At 46.4% G+C, this 16379-nt stretch overlaps 1 protein-coding gene across 1 annotated transcript in view; it reads right to left on the bottom strand.

Annotated features, from left to right (window-relative positions):
- Window positions 1-16379, bottom strand: part of LMBR1L (limb development membrane protein 1 like) — a 48810-nt gene that overhangs the window by 9472 nt on the left and 22959 nt on the right. The window contains exons 2-8 of the mRNA XM_081898682.1: window positions 15581-15665; window positions 10242-10272; window positions 8417-8556; window positions 7224-7327; window positions 6109-6235; window positions 3087-3155; window positions 1016-1080 (exon numbers count right to left, since the gene is read on the bottom strand). Coding sequence (XP_081754808.1) covers window positions 1016-1080; window positions 3087-3155; window positions 6109-6235; window positions 7224-7327; window positions 8417-8556; window positions 10242-10272; window positions 15581-15665 — 621 coding nt within the window. The remainder of the gene's footprint in view (window positions 1-1015; window positions 1081-3086; window positions 3156-6108; window positions 6236-7223; window positions 7328-8416; window positions 8557-10241; window positions 10273-15580; window positions 15666-16379) is intronic.

Here is a 16379-nt window from a genome sequence, read left to right as displayed (position 1 = left end):
AATACTCAAAACACGATAAAACATCAGACATTAAAAACTTCCCTAAACAGATGTCTTCTAAAAGTCAGGTAGTTGTTTATTGCCTTGACATCTGCTGGGAGGGCGTTCCACAGGGCAGGTGCCACTACCACTACCAGGCCCTCTGCCTGGTTCCCTGTAACCTCACTTCTCACAGTGAGGGAACCACCAGAAGGCCCTCAGAGCTGGACCTCAGTGAGCGATGGGGGTGGAGACGCTCCTTCAGGTATACTGGGCCGAGGCGCGCGCGCGCACACACACACACACACCTGCCACCCAGGCTAGGCAGAGGTGTTAAGGACACGTTCTAGGCAGGTAAAAGCACCTGAGGAGGGGGCAAGCAGGGTCTGTGAGGGTCATGGCCTGCACAGAGCTCCCTAAGGCTCAGAAGGAGGGTCTGGAGAGCAGCTTTCAAACTCTGGACCCAAGACTCCCCAATCCCTGATCTAAACAGTGTCGTCTATGCTGCTGCTGCTCATTCTGTTTCCCACTCCCAACTAAATACATTTGCTGACAAGCAACCAGGTTGCTTTGTTGATCATTCCCCTCTTCTCTGTTATACTAAAAGATAAAGGTAAAAGGTAAAGGAACCCTGGATGGTTAAGTCCAGTCAAAGGCGACTATGGGGTTGCAGCGTTCATCTCGCTTTCAGGCTGAGGGAGCCAGTGTTTGTCCACAGACAGCTTTCTGGGTCATGTAGCCAGCATGACTAAACCGCTTCTGGTGCAACAGAACACTGTGATGGAAACCAGAGCGCACAGAAACGCCATTTACCTTCCCACCGCAGTGGTACCTATTTATCTACTTGCACCGGCATGCTTTCAAACTGCTAGGTTGGCAGAAACTGGGACAGAGCAATGGGAGCTCACCCCTTGCGGGGATTCGAACCGCGACCTTCTGATGGGCAAGCCTAAGAGGCTCAGTGGTTTAGACCACAACACCAACCGCATCCCTTCTATTAGGCTTGGCAAGTCCAAAAAGCCTCTCCTGCTCTTACCCTGGGCTTCACCAGCAGTGTCCCTGTGACGGTGAACATCCGTGACAGGCCAAAGGGGGTGCACACTGTGGAGGGAGAGAAAGAGAAGAAAAAGAGTTGTAAACAGCAGCACCAGCATGTAATTCCATCATGGCTCCTCCTGCCAGGAGGTGGCACCATTCTCCAAGCTCAAGGACTGGCAAGGCTCAAAGGGGGGGAAAACAGGCCTCCACAGGGTCAGACCCACACAGAACATCTCTTGGAAACTGTTGCAACTCTGGGGATCCAGCTGACCTCAAAAAACCTGTACTTAAAAGTTGCCTCATTCCGCAGTGCAACAAAATCTCTGTCTAACATTTATTAGGTTCTTTGTTTTGTTTTGTTTGGAACCAACAAAGAACAAGCTCCAGGAAGCTTCAAAAACACTCTATGAGCTGCAAGGCACACCCTCCGACAGAAAGCCAAGGGAGATTATAAAACCCTCTTTGGAATATAGATTCTCCCAGTGCTTTGTTGTTGTTGTTGCTGCTGCTGCAGGTACTCAAGGGTACTCAGTGCCCCGAATGTTAAAAGTGTGGCCCTGACTGTAACAACTTCATGGTGAGTAATCAACATTTTTTTCTTCTTTAAAAAAAAAAACAGCACTGTTTTTCCCCAATCAGGACAACACCCAAAGCCAGAGAGCAAGAATTTTGCTCAAGGGAAAATAGTCACTTCCTACTTCCGCCACAAAGCTATTCGGCAAGCATTTCTATCCCTCTGTTTCATATGCAGAGAGATACACATGCAAAAAACAAAGGTAGCCTGGGTCAAGAATTGCCACCTATGTTCTGACAAAATACAGGACAGGGTGGGCCGGGGCAGCTAGGGGGTGATTCCCCCCCCAAAAAAAATCTGGTGCTGAAATGACTTCAAAGCAATCCATTACAATTTGTCACACACACATGTGAACACACACATACACATGAATTTGTAGACGTGTCTGCGCTTGACTACCCAGAGCTTAAATATATGACCTTTTACACACCCTTTTTCAAACATATACATTTGCGGGGGGGGGGCTAACTTGGCAGAGAGAGAGAGAGAGAGAGAGAGAGAGAGAGAGAGAGAGAGAGAGATATGATATATAATGAATTGAAAAGGATGTTCAAAATAACTTTTATTTTAAAAAACCCCAGTAGCTTTTCTGTTGGGAATTATAAGGACAGAACTACCTAAATTGTATAGAAATTTATTTATGTATGCTTCAACATCAGCAAGAAAGCGGAAAGAAGCAGAAGTCCAAGTAAAGGAAGAATGGATACAAAAACTTATGGAATATGCAGAAACTTACGGGAAGAATACGAAATCAAGGTAACAAACTTTTTATAAATAAAAGAATGGAAATGGTTTATTGACTATTTACAAATAAATTGTAAACAGATAAAAACATTAGCAGGGTTATTGTAATAACCTGCAGTATATATTTACAGTAGATAATTAAATGAGGTTAAATGAACTTGGATATGCAGAAGGTATTAAAAAATAAATTCAAGGAACCGCAGAAAGAAGGGGAAGGAAGTCAAATTTTGAAATGTTAAACTGATTGTAAAACTAATGAAACATATCAATTTGAAAAGTATAAAAAGAATTAAAGTACTGAAATACAGGACAAAACTGTATCAATACAAGATGTGCCATTTTACACTGAAATACGGGACAATCCTGTATTATACAGGACAGGTATAGAGCATGGGGATGGCTCTAGGGTTTCAGACAGGTGCTCACCCAGTCCTACCTGGAGATTTTGGGTATTCAACCTGGGATCTTCTGCATGCAGCAAAGAAAGCGCAGTGGTAAAGCAGCTATCTTCCCTCTCCTTACAAAACATCACCTACACCCCCCCCCTTTCTAAAAAATGCAAACAAAGCTCAGAATACATTGTTTATCCAACAGACCCTGTGGAGCTGGCAATTCAACCCCAGGCATTTAGGACCCCTCTCTAATGTCCGGATCAGATCTGCGCTCCTGGCCCTGAGTTCTCCTTCCTCCCAGCAGGATCCGAATAGTAGCAATAATAATGATGAATTAAAAAAACCCCCAAACGACTTACACAAGAGCAGCAGCACACCAAACAGGGAGATGCACGAGTAGAGGTAGGGAAGGTAGTATTCCCATAGGTCTGCAGAAAGAAAGGCAGTCAGTGTGCGGTTCGGGCAAATAAAACAGGCCACCTGGGGCAGTGCTGGAATGGGGAGCCTCCAGCTCGCAGACAAGGCCATTTGTCCCACCTGCCCAACACCTGGTGACAGCTGGTGAAACTTCAGCCGGTGCAGAATTCAGTGGCCAGGATGCTCACCGGAGCAGTAATTATTATTATTAATAATAATAATAAATAATAATAATAATAGTAATAATAATAATTTATTTATACCCCGCCCATCTGGCTGGGCTTCCCCAGCCACTCTGGGCAGCTTCCAACAAAATATTAAAATACTGTCAAACATTAAAAGCTTCCCTAAAGAGGGCTGCCTTCAGATGTCTTCTAAAAGTCTGGTAGTTGTTGTTCTCTTTGACATCTGATGGGAGGGTGTTCCACAGGGCGGGCGCCACTACCGAGAAGGCCTTCTGCCTGGTTCCCTGTAACTTGGCTTCTCACAGTGAGGGAACCGCCAGAAGGCCCTCAGTGTCCGGGTGGAATGATGGGGGTGGAGACGCTCTGTCAGAGCAAGACGGTTTGAGCATATTAAACCAATCCTGGTCCGACTGCACTGGCTACCAGTGGGTTTCCGGGCCCAATTCAAAGTGCCGGTTTTGACCTATAAAGCCATAAACGGCTCAGGACCACAATACCTCTAGGCCCGCCTCTTTCCATATGAACCTACCTAGACCCTGAGATCATCTTCTGAGGCCCTCCTTTGTGTGCCTCACCCATGTGAGGTCCAGAGGGTGGCAACACGAGAACAGGCCTTCTTTGCAGTGGCCCCCCGTCTGTGGAATGCTCTCCCTGGGGATGTCCGCCTGGTGCCTTCATTACACACCTTTAGGCGCCAGGCAAAAATGTTCCTTTCCAAGCAGGCCTTGGGTTGATCTGATTTACATGCCCTTTTAAAATGTGGTGGGTTTTTTTGGGGGGGTGGGGCTATTGGGTTATCGTTTTGTTTTTATTAGGCATTTTGTGGTTTTATTATCTTGATTTTATTCTGTGAACCGCCCTGAGACCCCGCCCCCCCGGGTATAAAGGTAAAGGTAAAGGTACCCCTGCCCGTATGGGCCAGTCTTGACAGACTCTGGGGTTGTGCGCCCATCTCACTTAAGAGGCCAGGGGCCAGCGCTGTCCGGAGACACTTCCGGGTCACGTGGCCAGCGTGACATCGCTGCTCTGGCGAGCCAGAGCTGCACACGGAAACGCCGTTTACCTTCCCGCTGGTAAGCGGTCCCTATTTATCTACTTGCACCCGGAGGTGCTTTCGAACTGCTAGGTTAGCAGGCGCTGAGACCGAGCAGCGGGAGCGCACCCCGCCGCAGGGATTCGAACTGCCGACCTTTCGATCGGCAAGTCCTAGGCGCTGAGGCTTTAACCCACAGCGCCACCTGCGTCCCTCCCCCCCGGGTATAGGGCAGTACATAAATTCAATCAATCAATCAATCAATCAATCAATCAATCAAAATAACTAAATAACTAACATCAGATGTGGACAGGGAGAGATGCAAAGGAATGATTGGGAGCCTAACACAGACTTCCTGGTTGTTCCTTGGCAAGTGACCCCCCCCCCTTTCGAAGCTGTCTGCTTGCAGGCATGGCTCCATGGATTCAAACTGTCCTGCAAGCTGACCCCCCCCCCTTGCAGACAAAAAATGCTGGTGCACAGGGAATTCTTGGGCAGTATTTCTCTCCACCTGCAGGGGGCGACTTTGAAAGAAGGCCAGTCCCACCTGCCTGTCAAAGGTCTGATATTTTATTATGTTTTTATATGTGCTGTAAGCCGCCCAGAATGGCTGGGGAAACTCAGCCAGATAGGCAGGGTATAAATAACAAAATTATTATTATTCACTGGGGTGAATATATAAGGTAAAGGTAAAGGGACCCCTGACCATTAGGTCCAGTCGTGACCCACTATGGGGTTGTGGCGCTCATCTGGCTTTATTGGCCGAGGGAGCCGGCATACAGCTTCCGGGTCATGTGGCCAGCATGACTAAGCCGCTTCTGGCGAACCAGAGCAGTGCACGGAAACACCGTTTACCTTCCTGCCGGAGCAGTACCTATTTATCTACTTGCACTTTGACGTGCTTTCGAACTGCTAGGTTGGCAGGAGCAGGGACCAAGCAACGGGAGCTCACCCCGTAGCGGGGATTTGAACTGCCGACCTTCTGATCGGCAAGTCCCGGGTGAATATATACCGGACCCCATTAATTTTGTTTTACAAAAGGGCTATCTAAGGTATCTAACCATCAGAGTTGCAATAAAGACAATGTTTCTCTGAAACATATGTTCTTTTCATTGTCAAATATTGAAAGATTTTTGGCAGAAGGTAACTGAAACCATCACCAGAACTGTACAGAACAACCTTACATTGACAGAGCAAAATATCCTCTTTAATTATATACCCAGCACATGGAACCTTACAAAAGGAGAAGATGAGTGGAATCTCCGAGCCCTTACCACAGCAACCAAAGACTGATCCTGGTGAATTGGAAAAATAAAAATGTGGCTCCCTTCTATGATTGAACTTACACAAACATGCAACATAAGAACAACTTGCATATAAACGCAGACTTGCCATGGACAAGTTCAATGATATTTGGAATCAATTCTTAACAAATATTGTAATAGATTAAGAGAGTGAAGTACAAAAACAAAGTAAAAATAAATAAATTCACTGGGGTGGAAGAGAAAGATCTGGCCCATCTGGTCAAAAAGGCTCCCCCCCCAAAATATATATATATATCTGACCATACTGCTTCCAGTCACTGCTGGCAGTATGCAGACCAGGTGGCCGAGAGTTCAATCTGATGCACGTCTAGCCGGCAATATTGACTGAGCCTTGCACACAGATGGGTTCCAGTCTCCCTTCCTTGCTTTTGGACACAAACCTTGGGAAAAGCGGAAAGGGAGCTGAGGGACACAAACTCACCATAGAGACTCTCCCTGCTGGCTGTGTTGTTGTCCAGAATGGCAGATGCGACCCAGACCATTCCCAGCACCAACAGGGTCAGCAGCAGGAGGACCACAAACGTCTCATAGACACGAGCCATGATCCCCTGGAAAAAGGGGAGGCGACAGGGGAAAAAGGATCAATCACTGCTTTATAATAACAATAACAATTTATTTATACCCCGCCCACCTGGCTGGGCTTCCCCAGCCACTCTGGGTGGCTTCCAACAAAATATTAAAATACAGTAATGCATCAAACATTAAAAGCTTCCCTAAACAGGGCTGCCTTCAGAAGTCTTCTAAAAGTCTGGTAGTTGTTGTTCTCTTTGACACCTGGTGGGAGTGTGTTCCACAGGGAGGGCGCCACTACCAAGAAGGCCCTCTGCCTGGTTCCCTGTAACTTGGCTTCTCGCAGTGAGGGAACCACCAGAAGGTCCTCGGCGCTGGACCTCAGTGTCTGGGTAGAACGATGGGGGTGGAGACGCTCCTTCAGGTATACTGGGTCGAGGCTGTTTAGGGCTTTAAAGGTCAGCACCAACACTTTGAATTGTGCTCGGAAACGTACTGGGAGCCAATGTAGGTCTTTCAAGACCGGTGTTATGTGGTCTCAATGGCCACTCCCAGTCACCAGTCTAGCTGCTGCATTCTGGATTAGTTGTAGTTTCCGGGTCACCTTCAAAGGTAGCTCCATATAGAGCGCATTGCAGTAGTCCAAGCGAGAGATAACCAGAACATCCGCGGGCAGGTAGGGTCTCAGCCTGCGTACCAGACGGAGCTGGTAAACAGCTGCCCTGGACACAGATTTGACCTGCGCCTCCATGGACAGCTGCGAGTCCAAAATGACTCCCAGGTTGCGTACCTGGTCTTTCAGGGGCACAGTTACCCCACTCAGGACCAGGGAGTCCTCCACACACGCCTACCTCCTGTCCCCCCAAAACAGTACTTCTGTCTTGTCAGGATTCAACCTCAATCTCTTAGCTGCCATCCATCCTCCAACTGCCTTCAGACACTCACACAGGACCTTCACCACATTCACTGGTTCTGATTTGAATCTGGGGGAGGAGAAAGGGTGGAGAGCAGAGGGGCAGCTGTTACCTTCTTTGATCCCGCAAAACCTTCGGATTCGGTGAAGAAGTAGGCGAAGGGCATGAGGAAGACGAGAGAGAGGTTGGAGAAGAGGAAGATGAGGTTCCAGAGCCCTGGTGGGAACGAGAGAAAAGGCCTGGTTTACACAACAGCAAATCTCTATGGATATACAGTTCAAGCTTTCCTTTCTTCTTATCTGACCAGTGGTGGATGCCCCCCTCCCAACCCTCAGCCTAACCTACCTTACAGGGTTGTTGTGAGAATAAAAATGGAGATGGGGAGAACAATGGAAAAATGGATAAATGGAAGGGTGGGATACAACTGTATATCGGCGTTTCCCAAGCTTGGGTCTCTGGCTGTGGTTTTTTTTGGACTACAACTCCCATCATCCATAGCTAGCAAGACCACTGGTCAGGGATGATGGGAATTGTAGTCCAAAGCACAACAACAACAGCTGGAGACCCAAATTTGGGAAACCCTGCTGGAAATAAAGAAACCCTGCTGGAAATAAAGAAAAGGTAGCTTGCTTCTTATGACTTGTCTGAGCTAAACTAAAGTCTCCCCACCTGGGAGTCTCACGGCTGGGGTACTCAGAAATCCAATTAATGCCCTAGAAGCCACAGTCATTTTCAGTGTAATGGGAAGTATTCAGCAAATAATATCCCAGGCTACTGCTGAAGAGGCAATGCCACACAACTGCTCTCTCTACGATACAATAATCTATTGTCATTGTCCCATACAGAACAATAAAATTGAAAATCTACATCAGACATTCAGAAACCAACAAGCCTACTATCCCAGCTATCCCAGCCTGGTTAGCCCCCTAAAAACTCTTGATACCCCATAATTAAATACAATATACTCCCATAGAGACTACCTTACACTGCGTTTAAAACCAAAATCGCATTGGAATAGAAACTATTTCTCAGGCGGCTAGTCCTAGTCTTTATAACCCTGTACCTTCTTCCAGAAGGCAGGAGCTGAAAGAGATCATTTCTGGGGTGCGAACTATCCTGCACTATCTCTGCAGCTTTCTTATGGCACCTGGAAGCATAGATTTGATCCAAGGTGGGAAGAGTGCACCCAATTATTCTCTCCACGGTCTTTACAACCTCTAACTCCCCTAGTTGCTCTCTCTTCCCATAGAGCAGCGCACTGAAGACCCAGGCGGTCGAATGTACAAGCCACAGCATGGAGCTCACCGTGGATGAGGGACCCATTGAGCCACTGGATGTAGTAGTTTTGCGGGAAGGTAAGCAGAACTTCGTTGCTGATGATGGAGAAGGGAAGCAGGAGCACAGCTCCTAGAGATACTGCCAAGGTGAAGGTGCACAGCCAGAGTCTGGGGAGCAAAGAATGGGGGATTAAAACCTGTGTCTCACGATTGACAGCTTTCCTTCCACACACCCACTGCCACCTTTCAAGCTGATAACATTTCTTCCACACCAGGAATGAAGGTGAGCAGCAGAGAGGCCAAAGACAAGAGGCCGAAGATGCTCCACAGATAGAGAAGCCCCAATATATAAAAAAATACATACTGTGGAACAGCTATTGCAAAAGTGTCTATGTATGCATGCATAAAATAAAATAAAATACAGCCCAAGGTGTTTAATGACCGCAGAATGGCTGCAGCTTTCCTTGACTACTTTTGGGAGTCTGTTGATGACTGTATATGAGTTTAAGGAGACATGTTAACTTAATTCAACAGTGTAAAGAAGTTTTGATGGATGTAATAATGGAATATTGAATGGTTTAGTTGATGTAAAACATGCAGGGATTTATGTTATGCAAAATGAACCATGGAAGGAGAAGAAGGGAAGTCATTGTTATTTTAAGGTTGTTTAAATGAGTATTCTAAATTGTTAAACAGAAAATTTAATAAAAATTAGAGAGAGAGAGAGAGAGAGAGAGAGAGAGAGAGAGAGAGAGAGGAGAGAGACATGTTAAGTGCCTTTTTACCCATATAGAAATGTATCTTGTGAATCATCTCCTTAAATGTAGGTGAGACATAGGGCAGAATCTAACTAACGTATTCTGTCAGCACAAGAATTTCCACTTGTACAGTGAAGCTTCCCCCTTCCAACTCCCTGGACCCTCCCCAGATCTAGGGAACCCCTAGTAGAGATTTAGTGGTTGTTTGGGAAGAGAAGTTCTGTTGTGCAAGCAGGAATCCTGGTGCTGACACAACACATCAGTTGGATACTGCCCATCTCAGACATTAAAGATACACGTACAGATATGAGAGAACTAAAAAGAACCTGCATTTTAACAATGGTCACGGAAAATGTGTAGTTATCTGGCTGAGAACGCCTCCAGTACACCCTTTCTTAAAAGTATCCCCCCAAAATGCATGAAATTGAAGGATGCTGTTCCGTTTTTCAGCCAGCAAATTCAAAAAGTAATGAGCAGTGCAGTCCTTTGTATGTTTCCTCTGAAGTAAACATGGCTGAATTCAACGGGACTTACTTCCAGACAAGTGTGGATGGCAGCCTTAATTGTCATTCTTGTTCAGCTATTTACAGATTATACTTAAAACATTTTTTAAACATATGTACGGGGGGGGGGGTAAAGCAGGAGGATGGGAGAGAGGAAAGAACATGGGTGGCACTGTGGGTTAAACCACAGAGCCTCTTGGGCTTGCCGATCAGGTCGGCAGTTCGAATCCCCGCAACGGGTTGAGCTCCCGTTGTTCAGTCCCTGCTCCTGCCAACCTAGCAGTTCGAAAGCACGTCAAAGTGCAAGTAGATTAATAGGTACCGCTCCAGTGGGAAGGTAAACGGCGTTTCCTTGCGCTGCTCTGGTTCGCCAGAAGCGGCTTAGTCATGCTGGCCACATGACCCGGAAGCTGTACGCCGGCTCCCTCGGCCAATAAAGCGAGATGAGTGCCGCAACTCCAGAGTCCGCGACAGGACCTAATGGTCAGGGGTCCCTTTACCACAGGGGGGAGGTAAAGCAGGAGGATGGGAGAGAGGAAAGAAAGGATGCCAGGAGTTTTAAGTACCAGGAACGATGAGGAAAAGAACTTACGCAATTCTGTTGACAGCAGCATCTTCATCAACTAAGAAAGAAGGAACATCATTACTTATTACATTCATGTCCAATTTTCCTCCTAAGGAGCTCAGGGTGGCAGACACCACTCTCTTCCCTGCCCCTTTTTATCCTGCAAAGTTGATCGCGCCCCAAAACGTTGGCAGGCCCAGTTTGTTGAACAGCTGAGTGGGGATGTGAGCTCCAGCCCTGGTCTTATTAATCTTCCTGCTAGATCAGGTCTTCTATTTCAAAAACATCTTTAACCAGGCCTTTGACGGACTGACATCTAATGTACAGTCGTACCTCGGAAGTTGAACGCCTTGCAACTCGACTCAAATGTTTTGGCTCCCGAATGCCGCAAACCCAGAAGTGGGTTTGCAAACGTTGTTTGGAACCCGAACATCTAACACGGCTTCCGATTGTGTTCAGGAAGCTCCTGAAGCCAATCGGAAGCCGCGCCTTGGTTGTCGAACGTTTTCAGAAGTCAAACAGACTTCCGGTACGGATTCCATTCAACAACCAAGGTATGACTGTAGTACGGTGGTACCTCGGATTACATACGCTTCAGGTTACATACGCTTCAGGTTACAGACTCCACTAACCCAGAAATATTACCTCGGGTTAAGAACTTTTCTTCAGGATGAGAACAGACTAAAGTGGTGCTTCAGGTTAAGAACAGTTTCAGGTTAAGAACGGATCTCCAGAACGAATTAAGTACTTAACCCGAGGTACCACTGTATTAAAATGTGGAAGGAAGGAGAGATTATGTGGTTGCCTTTGTTTTTGTTTTGATGATGTGTTTTGTCTTTTTTATATGGTGATTCTGTGTCGTGAACCACCCTGAGATCTACAGGTACAGGGCAGTATAACATTTATAAAATTAAAATTAAAATACATGGGCTATAGCCTTTCCCAACCTGCTGCCTTGCAGATGTTGTCAGACTCCAGTTCCCATCATCTGACCATCAGTCATGTTAGCTGAGGCCGTTGGGGAGCTGAGAGGCTAAAACACCTGGAGGAGGCTCACCATGTTAGGGAGAGGCAGAGGAAAGGGTGTTTTAGCAGCTTCAGAGCTGGACTGGGAGGTGACAAAATCAAGCACTGTACATCCAGTTCCAAACAGGGACCTGTCACTGGGCAGCTGGGACAAAGGTCTGTCTGGATTTCTGTGCACCAAGGGTGAATTTCAAGCCTCCTGTGTGCCACCTGGGGACAAAGAGTTGCCTTTTACTGTCTGCCAAATTCAGCAACGTAGATGGGTTCACAACGACACTAACATGAAAGACATCAATCCTATGGAAGATGAGGATGATTAGTTTGATTTATTACCTGCCTTTCACCGCAAAGTCCCAGGGCAGGTCGTAATAACTTTAAAAAGCAATAGCAAAAGCAGATTGAAACAAAAGTGTGTCCGTTTGTGTGTGTAGAATCCCCAGTATAGTCATACCTCGGGTTACATACACTTCAGGTTGCGCGTTTTCGGGATACGGATGCGCCGAAACCAGAAAGTACTGGAACGGGTTACTTCTGGGTTTCACATGTGCAGAAGCACTAAATCGTGCTTTGCGCATGCGCAGAAGTGCTGGATCGCAACCCGCGCAGATGCGCCGCCACAGGTTGTGGACGCTGTGGGTTGCAAACCTGCCTCCCGCACGGATCACGTTTGCAACCCAAGTGTCCAACAGAACCCTGGGATGGCTCAGTCGGTAGAGCATGAGATTGTTACATCTCAGGGTTGTGGATTCAAGCCCACATTGAGCAAAAAGGATTCCTGCATTGCAATCGGTTGGACTTGTGGTCCCTTCTAACTCTACAATTCTATGATTCTGTGAAATCAGGCTAGAGAGGAGGAGTTACCCAAAAAGAGAGAGTCTGGTTTAGAATATTTGAACTGCTTATGGGACAACAGCAGCACGGATGCTACTAGCCAAGAGATGGAAAGAAGAAAGAGTCCCTACCAGAGAGGAATGACAAATTAAGCTATTAGACTACGCCAAAATGGCAAAACTGACCAGGAAACTCAGAGACCAAGAAGACAAGAAATTAGAGAAAGGATGGGAAAATTTTATACAGTGGTACCTTTGGATGCGAATGGGATCTGTTCCGGGGCCCCATTCGCATCCTGAAGCAAACGCAACGCACCTGCGGGTCGTGATTTTCTGCTTTTGTGCATGCGTGTCATTTTGAGCATCTGCGCATGCGCGAGCGGCAAAACCAGAAAGTAACACGTTCCTTTACTTCCGGGTCACCGCAGAGCGCAACCCAAAAATGCTCAACCCGAAGCTACTTCAACCCGAGGTATGACTAATTTATTTAGGAGACCACTGTAAGCAGATGGAAACATTAGCAGGATTTTAATCTCACTTGTAATGTAACAAATGCCGCGGACAATATGGATAGATAGAAAACATAGGCTACGAAACAAGATGCAGTTGGAAATGTTGACAACAGGACCCATGGAAGGTATGGGGGGGGCAGTCTCGAGATTCAATATCACTTTATGGGTATGTAACTGGTATTGTAATTAATTTACATTTGTAAAATCAAATAAAAATGATTTCAAAAAGATGAATATTTGCCCTGCTTGCTTGGCAGGAATAATGCAGCTTTTAAAAAAACCAAAAACAAAACCCTACATAGATGCCCCAAACATTCTAGCTGCTTTAATGGAACGGCAACCCCCTTCTCTCCCCATTCTGCGGCCATGTTAAGCCCTTCGGAGCGCAGCTGGTCTCCTTGGTATCCGGAATACAAGGCACACATTGTCTGAAAAGACTTAGTTCCCTATAGAGAAACGGAACTAATCCATTCTTTCCTGGGTCCGGCAGCCTGTAACCCAGATGCATTGTGATGAAGTTTTGCTTAATTGCCATTTTGGGAATGGCAAAACGCCCGGCAAGTAGCAGACTATATTCTGTGGGAACTGGGGGGGGGGGGAGTTAAGGGAAGGGGGAGAGGGGACAGGCAATTCTGAAGGCAGGAATTATCTCCATCCTCTGCCAAGCCATTTCTACCCACCCTCCTCAGACACTGTTCTATAAACACCAATTACTGTTTTATTTGAGCACTTCTAGATCACGTTCTGCCCCTCCCCCCAAGATGTTTTACAGTAACGAACAACCAATTTATTTATTTATTAAATTTATATCCCACCTTCTCTCCAAGGAGCTCAAAGTGGCACACACATTTCGTGTCCCCCCCATTTGGTCCCAACACCAACCCTCCGACGTAGGTTAGGCTATGAGGCTGTGACTGACCCAAGGCAGTAAAATGTTCTTATTTTATTGAGCTTTCAGTGAGCTTGATGGCAGAGTGGGGTTTTGAACCCTGGCCTCCCAGCTGCTGGGATGACACTCTTGCCGCTACACCAAAATGAAATTAAACAAATTTATAAAGTTACGGAATCATGCAAAAGAAAGATTTAAGAACTAAAAACAGGGTTGAAAAAAGTAAAGCTTCCATATTCTAATTCAACACTACTGGAGGCTCAACAAAATAAAAAGGGTTTACTCCCTGCTCCTCCAAAGATAATCAGGGCTGGGGATTCCAGAACTGAGGTGCCACCACAGAGAAGGCCCCGTCTTGAATTCCTCCTTTGTTAACTGCTCCCTTGCCGGCTCTTTGATATGTGTGCACAGCGATCCCGCTTGCTGTCCTGGCTTATGGGACAGCCGCGCGCAGCCTCTTCCGGGCAGGGGGAGCCTTCATCCGGGAGCTCAACGCTCCCTTTAAAGAGTGTGCAGAGTGTGTGTGCGGCTCTTGGGGGCTTTTCCCCAAGCAGCCCTTCTCCCTCCTCGGGGAAAAGCCACACGCTCCATGTGGTTCTTTAAAGGGAGCGCTGAGCAGAGCCTCCCGCCTGCATTTGCTCCATAAGACGCACACACATTTCCCCTTACTTTTTAGGAGGGGAAAAGTGCGTCTTATAGAGCGAAAAATACAATACTCTAGCACCTTTAGTTCTATGGGCCAGCAGGACTCCTCTTGACTACTCCTTTGCTGGAACTGAGCATTCTGGGAAATAACACTTGGGTTGGCATGGAAACCAAGCGCAAAACCTCCGCAACCTGGGGCTGCGCATGGCTCCTTCCTGGTCTCGTAATGGACCTGTGCCTAGCAAGTCATCTCCAGCATCAGATTGCATAAAATTCAGTTCCAGTGCTCATTTGCAGGGATGGAAAAGGGTTCTCAAATAACTGTTCTCCCCATGTTCCCATGTTGCCTAGGGCAACCACTCCCGGGACAACTAGGCTAACCACAGTGTAAACAACCAAAACGTGAAGGAAAAGGCCTTTTCCACAGGGTTTAGCTGCAAAAATATATATATATGAAAGCTGCTGCAAAGATGTCAGACACCGGGGAATAGCCCCTCCCTAAAGTGACCTAGCTGGGGAAAAGGGGGCACAATGTCTTCCATAGTTTCACACAGGGTGGATTTGACTTAAATCAAATCGATTTAATTCACGATTTAAATCACTAGTCATTAAGACTTGATTTAAATCTCTCTCTTTTTACAGAAAGACTCATTCTTGTCGGTATAATCTTCACATTTACAACCAGTTGAAGGTTGGAATAATAAATTTTCAGAGTAGTTTTTACAGTTATGTCAAAAATTACTGATTTGGTTACACTATTAGAAATACAGAGACCGATAATTATTAAATTACGGTGAGGTTTAGTAAGTTAACTTGTTTATATTTGGACAACTTTAAAACTGGTGATATAGCACAATGCTGAAAACCATATATCCCCAAATATACATAGGGAAATGTTTATTACGTATTTGCAAAAGTATTGTAAGCGGCTTAATACATTGGCAGGGTTTTAAGATCACTTGTAATTGTAGAGATTGTTGGAAAATTTGGAGGAAAAGAGGCTCGGAGTAATAATGATATGCAGCTGAAAAAGGAAATCTAAGGGAGTAGAGGGAAGTCAAAGGATTCAGAGAATCCTATTCAAGGATTTGATACTGCTTTTGTATATGTTGCTGTTTATTTTTATTCTTTGTTGTCTGTAGAAAATCTAATAAAAAATATTTTTTTAAAAAAATAAATAAAACCAGATATCACCAGGCCCTATCAAGCATAAAAACCCTAGACACACAAAGGCTTAGAGCAGTGCTGTAGCAGAGATGTCCTCTCAAACATGTGCATACATTGGATGCACGTAGGACCACAATCACACTTAGCTGGGCTAGCATCTCCCGGCAGAGAACAAACGTTGCTTCCCATGCCTCTCTAAGGAATCCAAGCCACCCTTTATTAAAAACCTAAACTTAGAGCAAGACATGAACACAGGGGGTTAGATCCTGTTCACCCAAGTTCCTGCCCCCACCTTACCTGTTGTGAAGTCTGTGTGCCTTTTGAAGCGAGTTAGGATGAAGTAGCACAGGATGTAGAGGCTGGCAAAGAGAAGGGCACAGATCTGCAGGAGGACAAGGAAACGCTGGTGAGATGCTAGTTAGAAGGCAGTGTCTCTCCATCACCCCAAAACACCTTCCTCCACTGTCATCGAAAGACGCACTGCCCATCTCCCCCAAAGCAACAGCATCACATGAATGGATTTCAAGGGACGGGTGGATTTCTGTGATAGGATACCTGCAACCCATCTAAACCAGTGGTTTTCAAGCTTTTTTCTCCAAATACAGGGCCATTGAGGGCTATTGGCAATGAAAGAGATCTGTCCTTCCCCCTTGTCACACACCCCGAGGTGTGAACAGAGACTGGGGGTTTGGAAGGTTGCCACGGTAAATGGGTGTGAGGCAAAGGGGAAAAGAGTCTTGAACGCAAGGATTTGTTAGAAGAATTTTGAGGTCTCAAATATAGAATAGGTAACGGGACCCCTGACCATTAGGTCCAGTTGTGGCCGACTCTGGGGTTGCGGCGCTCATCTCGCTTTATTGGCTGAGGGAGCCGGCGTACAACTTCCGGGTCCTGTGGCCAGCATGACTAAGCCGCTTCTGGCGAACCAGAGCAGCACACGGAAACACTGTTTATCCTCCCGCCGGAATGGTACCTATTTATCTACTTGCACTTTGACGTGCTTTCAAACTGCTAGGTTGGCAGGAGCAGGGACTGAGCAACAGGAGCTCACCCCATCACGGGGATTCAAACCGCTGACCTTCTGATCGGCAAGTCC

This window comes from Podarcis melisellensis (genome assembly GCF_964234715.1).
Source record: "Podarcis melisellensis genome assembly, chromosome: 2".
NCBI classification, from domain to species: Eukaryota; Metazoa; Chordata; class Lepidosauria; order Squamata; family Lacertidae; genus Podarcis; species Podarcis melisellensis.
Note: the sequence above shows the minus strand (reverse complement) of the source record. Positions and strands in the feature narration are given on the sequence as shown.